Source organism: Mesoplodon bidens (assembly GCF_964165515.1).
Source record: "Mesoplodon bidens genome assembly, chromosome: 1".
Lineage (NCBI taxonomy): Eukaryota > Metazoa > Chordata > Mammalia > Artiodactyla > Ziphiidae > Mesoplodon > Mesoplodon bidens.
Genome location: NC_138176.1, coordinates 168,440,245 through 168,450,633, shown reverse-complemented (window position 1 = coordinate 168,450,633; position 10,389 = coordinate 168,440,245). Strand labels below are relative to the sequence as shown.

Sequence of the window (10,389 nt, the reverse complement as noted above, 5' to 3'; positions counted from 1 at the left end):
TAGGAACTTCCTGAAAAACCTATCAACACTTCAATAGAAAGCATCAACAGTTTGTGCCCTAAGACTTTGTTCTCACAATCCTACAATATTATATCACGACTCTTATCCAATCCTTATCAGGCCCTCACTTTCAAAGACCTGCCTTATACCAAACTGCAAATTCTCAATAAAATCCGACCCCCTCCCCTGCCCCTACCAAACTACCCTACCGCAGTAAGCAATAAACTAAGCTTTGTCTTATCCACTAGTTGTGTTGATCTTCCGGGAGCTGGCATACTACTTGGAGGCAGCCCCTGTGAACACTTTTTTTGTGTGTTTCAGCAACGTGTATTTTCACATTGAGAAAGAGACTTCACAGCTGTAGGAGCTGCAGACTGTGCCTCTAAGCCCAGGGGTCCGAATCAGTGTCCTAGGCAGTTGGGGGCCGAGGGTGGAGAAGAGCTTTAGGGGATCTGGGAAGAGGCATCAGAGCTGGAGGAGAGTGTCTCCCTAGCGCCTCTCCTTTTGGCAAATCGGGGGGGGGGGGATGGGGGGTGCTGCACGGGGGCGGGGCCTAGGCCAGGTGAATGGGAGGAGGGGGCGGAGAATTTAGATGTCTCTCCATACCTCAGTTCAGACCTGGTTCGTCCCCTCCAGTGGGGACCGCGCTGCCCCTCACAGTTTAGGTTGTGGAAGCCTGCGGGGTCCAAGTCGCGGCGGGTCCTCAGGGAAGGGGAGGGAAGGGAGTGGACGGGGCGATCCCGGGCTGGGGCGGGGCCAGGGCTGGGGCGAGTCGTAATATAGAGCCAGCACTGCCCGCTAGCAGCACAGCGCGGAGACTGGAGCCCTAGAGGCCGCCCGAGCATCAGAGTGTCCACTAGTCCCCGCTATCCCGGCCCTGCGCCCCTCCGGCCATAGCTGCGGGTGAGTGTGGACCTCCCTAAGAGCGCAGGATGGATGCGGGCGACCCAGCTCTTGCCGGCTTTACTTCTCCTTACTCGCTGCCCCGGCTCGGCTGCGGCTGCACGCTGAGTCACCGCGCTCCGTGCCCATGTGTTCCCCTGCGGGGACCAGTGCAGGCTGCGCCACGACCTCTGAGCCTCCAGAGAGGATAGACGGCCGGGCCTGGGGAGCCTGGTCACCGCGGGCTCTTTCCGCAGGGGACTTAGGGGCTCCAGCCCTGAACTGCAGTAACCCACCCGGTCCGCCTTCGCGCTCTCCTCCGCTTCTTCCCCTGACTTCTCCTTCCCTTGTAGAGCCGCTGTCTAAAGCCCCAGCCTCGCCACCATGAGAGTCCTGCTGGCATGCCTGCTCCTCTGCGCCCTGGTCGTGAGAGACTCCGAGGTGAGTGGCTTCCCTGCTTTTGACTCTTGGCGGCGGGAGGAGGGGGCTTGCAAGACCCCTGAAAAGCGCTGGGGAAGGAAGGGGCTGCATAGGAAGCTGGAGTCCTCCGAATTCCATCAACAGCAGGGCCAAACCCTCCCCGGGAAATAGGACAGGTGTGGCATTGGGGCCTTGAGAACCAAGGGAGCTTGCACTTTTCCGCAAAGGAGGAAGAAGCCGCAGGGACTGCCCCAATCTGCTAGTATCTGATTTGTGAAGCTTGCTTGAGTCAATTCATTTCTCCCTGCTAGAAGGTGATGATCTTCCATTTGAGGGATAGTTAGGCATGAACAGGGTAAGGAGAGAGGGAACTGGAGGGAAGGCTGAGTTTGGGGATTGGGGCCAGTTTATCCTCACCCTGGGGTCCCAGGAACATGGGTCCTTTGGTGAACTTTTCCTTTCAATCTCCCCCCCCACCCCACCCCCGCATCTCTTCCAGGGCAGCCATGAACTTCATCAAGTGTCTGGTGCATGTGAGTATCCACCCCTTGCACAATATCTGGTTGCACAGATATCTTGGAAAAGCCTCAGGAGGCAGCCCCTCCCTGTCCCTGCTGGCTCCCCCTTTGCCTCCACCTATGCTCCTTGCTTACCCCCCAACCTTTGTGCTCTCCAGCGAAGTGTGGCTGTCTGAATGGAGGAAAATGTGTGTCCTACAAGTACTTCTCCAACATTCAACGATGCAACTGCCCAAAGAAATTCCAAGGGGAACACTGTGAGATAGGTATGGGGATCCTGACTCCAACTGGGGAGGAGGGGGCACCAGAGACTTGGGGGCAGGGAGACATGGGTGGGATGCAAGAGCAGGCAGGAGTTAGGAGGTAGAGCGGGGAGCATCTTTATCCTCATGTGATTCACAGTCAAACATGAACACACACTATGTCATGAAGCTGAGGCTGCACAAATGTGAGGTGAGGATGGAAGGAGACCCTTTCTAGTATCTTCTGTCTTACTGAAATCATGTGAGGCCTGACAGGATCTCTAAAATGCCTGTCTGAACTTCCTTCTCTTTCTAATATTCTCATCCTCACATCCTCCCATAGATACATCGAAAACGTGCTATCAGGGGAATGGTCACTCTTACCGAGGGAAGGCCAACATTGACACCAGAGGCCGGCCCTGCCTGGCCTGGGACTCTACCACCATCCTTCTGAAAACGTACCATGCCCACAGACCTGATGCCCTTCAGCTGGGACTGGGGAAACACAATTATTGCAGGTGAGGTGGGGGCAGCAAGGACCCTCCTCATGGCCTCACAGAAACCCTCGTTACCATCTTTTCTGCTTGCCAAGTGCTGGCCATAGCATGAGAAAATCAAGGCCTCTGGTTGAGTCTTCCCTGGAGGGGAGGACACAGAAAAGGCATTCTGGGCTGGAATGGCACCCTTCTCCCCTCTGTGTTGCCAGGAACCCAGACAATCAGAGAAGGCCCTGGTGCTATGTGCAGGTCGGCCTAATGCAGATTGTCCAGGAGTGCATGGTGCACAACTGCTCTTCTGGTGAGTGTCACTGGCCTGTTTATGATGGTGGGTGGAAGGGGACAAATTCAGTTGTTCCCTTATTCCATCGTAGGAGGGATGAGGAGGGAGGCCTGCAGGAGGGAGGCCTACCTGGCCCTGAAAAACTGGGAGGTCAGAGGACCAGGAGGAGGACACTTTATCCTCCCTCCCTCCCCAAGATATCACTTTTTTTCTCCTCCAGGAAAAAGTGCCCTCTCTCCTCCAGAAAAGTTACAGTGCGGCCAGAAGGCTCTGAGGCCCCGCTTTAAGATTGTTGGGGGAGAATTCACCACCATCGAGAACCAGCCTTGGTTTGCAGCCATCTATAGGAGGCACCGTGCAGGCTCTGTCACCTACGTGTGCGGTGGCAGCCTCATCAGTCCCTGCTGGGTGGTCAGCGCCACACACTGCTTCATGTATGTCCCTCTGTCTCTTCTCCCTGACCCTCCTGCCCTACCCCAAACAAATCCCTTCCTCCTTCCCAGCAAAAGATTCCCCTTATTTCTACCCCCTCGGCCTCTCTCTATATGGCCCATGGCCTTGGGGACAAGTGATGCTCTGAGGTTGCTGTGGTGGGGAGGGGGAAGTGACAGGATCTCACGAGATCAGACTGACTGATCTCCCCTCCCACAGTGAGTACCAAAAGAAGGAGGACTACATTGTCTACCTGGGTCGGTCAAAGCTTAACTCCATCACGCCTGGCGAGATGCAGTTTAAGGTGGAAAACCTCATCTTACATGAGGACTACAGTGCTGACACCCTTGCTCACCACAATGATATTGGTGAGTGGAAAACCCTCATCTGCCGTGATGATGATAGCTGTGGGAATGGGGGTCTGAGAAGAGACCCAAGTGTGAAGTTGGGGTTGTAGGGGAACTTGAAGACCCTGCTTTACACAACAAAGGAGTGGTGGGGAAGGGTTCAGAGTGGAAAACATGAGGAGCCTGGTGCTCCTCTGTAGAGTCCCTGAATTTCCAAACAGGTATCCTCCTCTGGGTGGCAATGGCCCTGATGGCATATAGCTTGGGCTGGGGTGCCCCTTCCATTGTTGGATGGAGCCTCTGTCTGTCCCAGGATATAGAACTTGGAGAGATTATTGGGCTGGATTTCAGCCCAGCTACCTCAGCCAGGGCTTTACGAGCTGTTTTTTGCAGGAAAAAACTCATACAGCTGTATGCAGTTGCCCTGGCTGTCCAAGGCTTTGTCAGCAGCTGGAACAAAGCCCTTGAAGCATGGGACAGGGGAGACTTGTTTCAGGTGACAAGCTACCAGCAGACCTCCCAGGATGACCTCTGACTCTGACATAGGGATAGACAGCCATTCCCTCAGGGTTTGGAGGGGAGAGATAGTGACCACCTGACTAGGTGGTGATCTTTCCCCTCTGATCCCTTCCTGCTCCCCCAGCCTTGCTGAAGATCCGTTCCAGCATGGGCCAGTGTGCACAGCCATCCCGGTCCATACAGGTCATCTGCCTGCCCCCAGCGAATGGGGATGCCCATTTTGGCACAAGCTGTGAGATTACTGGCTTTGGAAAAGAGAATCCCTGTAAGTGACATTTGGGTCTGGCTGAGAGGGTCCTGAGGGAGTGTTGTAACCTGGAAGTGAGCTCAGCTTGATCAAAGGAGGACTGTGGATGTAGAGATGGGAGCACTATGGAGGCAGCAGATGGGTCCAGGGATGGAGTGGGGAGCATTGTTTAGGGAATGATGAGCCATAAAGTTAAATGGGTGAGGGATGAGGGACTATAGGTGGAGTAAAGACTTAGATGTGGGTGGAAAAAAATAAGGGCTTTCCCTGGTAGGGACACTTTTTGGTCCCCTCCCTGGCAGAGTCCCAACAGACACATTTTAATGTACATTCGCCCCTGTTTCCTCCATCTAGCTGACTATATCTATCCAGAGCAGCTGAAAATGACTTCTGTGAAGCTGGTTTCCCACAAGGAGTGTCAGCAGCCCCACTACTATGGCACTGAAGTCACCCACAAAATGCTGTGTGCGGCTGACCCACATTGGGAAACAGATTCCTGCCAGGTGAGAGTTCCAAGCATCTTTCTCCATCACCCCTAGATCTCCCTGGGCTCCTGGGCCTGTCCCTACCAGCTTTGGGGAGCCTCTCTCCAGTCAAAATCCCAAGAAGCCAGGACCAGGGATTCAGGTCTTAGAAGGTTTAAACCAGTCCTTATGTATTTACCAAACATTTGTCAAGAGCCTAGCTCTATGCTAGGCACTTCAGACTCAGGGAGGGAGGGGGACTGAGACCCTAAGAAAGAGAAAACAACAGAAAATAACACAATTCAGTGCTCAGAGTGTGGTGTGAATTATAAATGATCAGCTGTTTAGGAGAGGGAGGTGAACACCAACTAGATGGTCACCGAAGGGGGCACTTTCGAGAGAATGTGACTCAATAGGAATTTGAGGAGGCAGAGGAAAGAAAAGAGAGCATTTCAGTTGCAAGATACAAAAGTGAGAATGAGTACGGCATATTTTGGGATGGGAAGGAGAAGTAGGGTCTGAAAATGTAGGTGGAACTGTAGATAACAGGACTTTGAAAACCAAGCAGGGGATTTTTAAACTTGATGTGGTAGGAAATGGGGAGTCACTAAGGACTTTGACTCTAGGAAACTCTCCCTTCTCTCTCGGGCATGATTGGGTGGTAGGATCAGATGGCCCCCTTCTCACTTCTCCCAGGGCTCACCTTTTGTGTCTTTGGCTTAACAGGGAGACTCAGGGGGGCCGCTGGTCTGCTTCACCCAAGGCCGCATGACTCTGACTGGGATTGTGAGCTGGGGCCGTGAATGTGCCATGAAGGAAAAACCAGGCGTCTACACAAGGGTCTCAAGCTTCCTGCCCTGGATCCACACTCACATTGGGGGAGAGAATGGCCTAGCCCTCTGAGGGCCCCCAGAGAACCAAGGGAAGAGACGGGTACCACCCACTCCCACAGTGACCATCATTTTTGCAGTAGGGCCATCTGCACAGCTATATATAATGAAGAGACTGAGGAAGATGAGCTCTGCAGAGGTGGTTTTGCTTGTGCTGCCCATCAGGGTGAGTGACGGTAGCTTCACCCTCAGATACATGTCTGGGTGCTGGACGCCCAGATCTCCCCTGGCCAGGATGGAAGGGTGGTCCTGAACCAGAATGGTATTGTCATTTTCTGGACCAAAGCTTCCTGGAGTTAAAAATGGCATCTCCTGTGCATAAGTGGAAGGAGAGCCAGCTCCCTGGCAGTGGGCCATTCATGAGGCCCACTGTTGGGAAATGAATAATTTCCCAATTAGGAAGTGTAACAGAACTGAGGTCTCTTGAGAGAGCTTGGCCAATGCAGGAACAGTGGTTTGGAGACTAGGGACACTAAATGACTTGAGGGAAAGGCTCTGACATTCCATGAATGTATCAGGAAATGTTATATACGTGTGTGTATGTTGGCACACTTGTGCACAGGCTGTGTCAGTCTAAGAGCTGGTGTTCTGTGTCTGACTGCAAGTCTAGATACTTCCCCAAATTGTATGGACTGTGACATCACACAGAATGGCCTGTTTGGAGAGGTTATGGGGCCTCTTGGGTCTCCCAGGCAGTGATACATATAAATGTATCATTCTGGGGCACACACTGTGACCAGCACTAAATTTCCAGTTTCATTTTCACACACATGTCCATTCTTGGCCAGTTATCCCTTCTGACCTTCCAGCCGAGTTCATCCAATCCTCACTGAGTGAGGTGAAGACCATTCCTGTACACTGAATATTTAATAATTATATTCTGGTATTTTTATTTATGTATCTATTTTTGTAATTTTGAATAAGTATGATTGATCAAATGTGATTTTTCTGAAGATTTTGGCTCTTCCCTCGTGCTTGTATGGGAGGGAGTTGGGATGACAAAAAATAGAAAATGACAATGGTGGAATGCACCCCAGAGTTTCCTGTGGGGCTATATCTGGACTTAATGGGGCTTTGGGAGGAGAGTCTAGGAGACTTGTAGAACAGACCCTCCATAGCACATAAGGTACAAAAATGTGTCCCAAGCCAGAAGTCCACAGCTTGGTAAATGGTGTGCAGGCTTTGTCAACTCCCAGTTCCCGCCTCAGCCTGATGCCTTTGTGCAGTGCACATCTTGTACAACTTTACACAGTGATCCTACCATATACTCTTCACTCTGCCCCCAACAATCCTTGGGCTGACTTCAACCAAGGGGGACATGTGCATGAGTGAAAATTGCTGATCCCAAACCCAGCCCAGCTTGAGTCTGTGGCATTCAGGAAACAGAAGACATAATTTCCCATCATCTGTGCATGGGGCTGGTGCTGAGTTTCCTCAGTGTGTTAATGAAGCTCATGACCTGCCTTTGCTATCCCTCATATCAGGGAGCTCAGAATCTAAAGCTGGGTGATATCCTAATGGGCGTGTACATATATTTTGAACCAAACGTCAGCTTAAGAACTGGATATAGAAGGCAGTTCAGGAGTTACAGTTGGATGCCAAAATTTTGGAATTTCCAAGCTATGCTAGTGAGTTTTGGCCGTGTTTCTTAACCAAGTCACCTGTGAACTTAAAAAAAAAATATATATATATATATATATATATGTTTATGCTCCACCCACAGAGATTGTGATTCAGGTCAGGGCTGGTGCCAGGGCTCGTGATTTTAGAAAAATTCCCTAGGTGTTTCTGATATGCAGCCCTGATTGTGATCCATTGGCGACAATTGGCCAGATTATGTGAAGGGCCCAATAAATTCAAGACGTGGTCAGCATATGTTCTCTGCATGAACAGTTAGATTTCTGAGTGGGGTTTGGGGGCACAAGGTCTCCTGGGCTTCCTGTTCAGAAGATCCCTAGACAATGGACCCCTGGAGGGCAAGGACCCAGAGTATTCAGCTTTTAATCCCCATAATCAAGCATATTTCATTCAGTATGATGCAGGTGGCCTGGACTAGATTCCTGGCTCTAAAATACTAGCTGTATGATTTGGGAAAAACTCTTAACCTTTTGTGCCTCAGTTTCCTCATCTGTATAAAAGAGATATCTACCTTCCAGGATTGTTATAAGGATTCATGCGTTCATAAATCTCTTAGCCATAATCCTGGCACCTAGTAAAGGCACAAAAACAGTGGCTACTATTACAAGACTCTGTAAATTCTCATAGAATTGAATGGGAACCCCTTCCCCCCTTTCCCCAGATTGCATAGGTATATTTTGTGGAAGCTGAAACCTGCTAGGAGAGAAAAGGCAAGATGTGAAGCTAAGGAGCCCAGCCCAGGCTGAGTTGCTGCTCAGCCTCTGCATACCCCGCAGGGGCCAAGAAAGATCTTGTTCCAACATGAACAGCGCCAGCATCAGGGCTCACAGACACTGAAAACAGGAAGTATGAGCCCCACTGGTGGGTTGAGCAATGCACTGCTAACAATCTTTAGACCATCTCCCAGCCACCTGACCGACCCCCAGCCAGCTGCTACCTCTTCCCAGTCACAGACCTCACTCTGGGCTAGCAGGGATCAGCCACTTCTCCAGCAACCAGTTTCAAGGCTCCAGATACGACCCTGTCACTCACTTTAGGGACTGCCTTTTTCTAGTGCTCCCTAAGTGCTGGACATTGTGCTAAGTTCTTCACCTATTATCTGGTTTAATCCTTTTAACAATCCTATGGGGAAGGTGCCATCCTTAGCCCCATTTAACAGCAGAGAAAATGGAGATACAGAGAGATTAGGTGACTTGCCCAAGGCAATGTGGCTGGTAAGTAGCACAGTGCTGGCTCCAGAGGGCACAGGCCCAGCACTCTCAGCAGGGCCCAACCTGAGGGAAGGTTAGCAGCCCTCTTTTCAAGCTCCCTACTTCAGGAATGCTGGGTGCAGGGAGGCTAAGTGTATCAGAATTTCCACCCTGTCCTAGATTATAATTCTTTCCTCTTAAAAGATTCCCAGGTCAAGTGAGCAACTCACACTCAGCCACCAGTTTCAAAATAAAACTTTACCCTTCTCAAGCAAACCTCAGCCTTTTTGGTTGAAACCTGATTTCATTGAAGTGGTTTTTGTTTTCACCAGAGCCCCTCCTTCTGAAATAGTCTGTGGCTCATTCTATTATCAGGACTCAACTTGATTTCCACTCATGCTCTGCCTTTCCCAAGCCAACCCCGCACAACAACAACACCTCTGAATACACCCCTCCACCCTCACCCCTGTTTGTCCACCTTCCTCCCCAGCTGCTGACATTTGAGCCTGCCCTTTGAGTCACAGTGAGAGGAGTTTGCTGAGGTGTTCTTTAAATAACAGTACTACTGAGGTATACTAAATCACATACCATACAATTCACCCATTTAAAGTGTGCAACTCAATGATTTTTAGTATATTCACAGAGTTGTGCAACTATCACCACAATCAATTCTAGAACATTTTCACCACCTCAAAAAGAAACCCCAGGGCTTCCCTGATGGTGCAGTGGTTGAGAGTCCGCCTGCCGATGCAGGGGACACGGGTTCGTGCCCCGGTCCGGGAAGATACCACATGCCGCGGAGCGGCTGGGCCCGTGAGCCATGGCCGCTGGGCCTGCGCATCCAGAGCCTGTGCTCCACAACGGGAGAGGCCACAACAGTGAGAGGCCCGCGTACCGCAAAAAAAAAAAAAAAAAAAAAAAAAGAAACCCCATACTGGGGAAGAGGGATAAATCAGGAGCTTGGGATTAACATACACACACTACTATATATAAGATAGATTACCAACAAGGACCTACTGCATAGCACAGGGAACTCTACACAATATTCTGTGATAACCTATATGAGAAAAGAATCAGAAAAAGAATGAATATATGTATATGTATAACTGAATCACTTTGCTGTACACCTGAAACTAACACAACATTGTAAATCAACTATAATCCAATAAAATTTAAAAAAAAGAAACCCCATACCTATTAGTAATCACTCCTATTTTCTCCTGAACCCCCTCAGCCCCTAATCTACTTTCTGTCTCTATGAGTTTGCCTATTCTGGGTATTTCATATAAATAGAATCATATAACACCTAGTCTTTTGTGACTTACTTCTCTCCCTACCATGTTTTCCAGTTTCATCCATGTTGCAGCATGTATTAGTACTGATGCTGAGTTTTAAGTAGCAAATTGGGAGAAAAGATAGTCTAGGCCCCCTTCCGACCTTGCAGTCCCATTGGGAGTCATTCAATAACCTTAAAAGAAAAAAATTTTTTAAGGACCTTGACACCAGGCACTGTTTTAGATGCTGGGAATACAGGAATGAATAGGACATAGTGCTAGTCCTCAAGGAGCTCACAACTTTGCAAAAGAGACAGAACGATGACCACAATTTAATGTGATAAAAATTGTAATATTTTTGCTATAATAAAAGTATGTATAAATGTGTGGAACAATGATGAGGAAGCAAGTAATTCTGCCTTGGCAAATCAAGGGAGACTTTCCAGAGGAGGTGATATTTTACCTGGGCCTGCAAAGATGCAAAGAAATTTGCCAAACAAGGAGGAGAAAGGCATTCCAGGCATAGGGAAGATAATGAAGGCATGA

The 10,389-nt window shown here is 49.8% G+C and overlaps 1 protein-coding gene across 2 annotated transcripts; it reads left to right on the top strand.

The window, feature by feature from the left end:
• The first annotated feature begins 779 nt into the window (after positions 1–779).
• On the top strand, positions 780–6,694 carry PLAU (plasminogen activator, urokinase). Of its 2 annotated transcripts, none has more exons than XM_081244939.1 (11): positions 780–903; positions 1,236–1,323; positions 1,802–1,835; positions 1,979–2,086; positions 2,406–2,580; positions 2,769–2,860; positions 3,087–3,276; positions 3,494–3,642; positions 4,265–4,405; positions 4,742–4,890; positions 5,578–6,694. In XM_081244939.1, the coding sequence occupies exons 2-11, from the start codon at positions 1,267–1,269 to the stop codon at positions 5,752–5,754; spliced, it is 1,272 nt and encodes a 423-aa protein (XP_081101065.1). In that variant the 5' UTR covers positions 780–903; positions 1,236–1,266; the 3' UTR covers positions 5,755–6,694. The 2 variants fall into 2 exon arrangements, with proteins under 2 accessions (XP_081101065.1, XP_081101064.1); XM_081244938.1 differs by having other exon boundaries at positions 3,063–3,276.
• The last annotated feature ends 3,695 nt before the right edge of the window (positions 6,695–10,389 follow it).

Coding starts and splice junctions, on each gene's coding strand:
- PLAU (XM_081244938.1), top strand. CDS start 1,267: ATGAGAGTCCTGCTGGCATGCCTGCTCCTCTGCGCCCTGGTCGTGAGA. Junction 1,836..1,978: donor TCATCAAGTGTCTGGTGCAT/GTGAGTATCCAC, acceptor TGTGCTCTCCAG/CGAAGTGTGGCTGTCTGAAT. Junction 2,581..2,768: donor GGGAAACACAATTATTGCAG/GTGAGGTGGGGG, acceptor CTGTGTTGCCAG/GAACCCAGACAATCAGAGAA.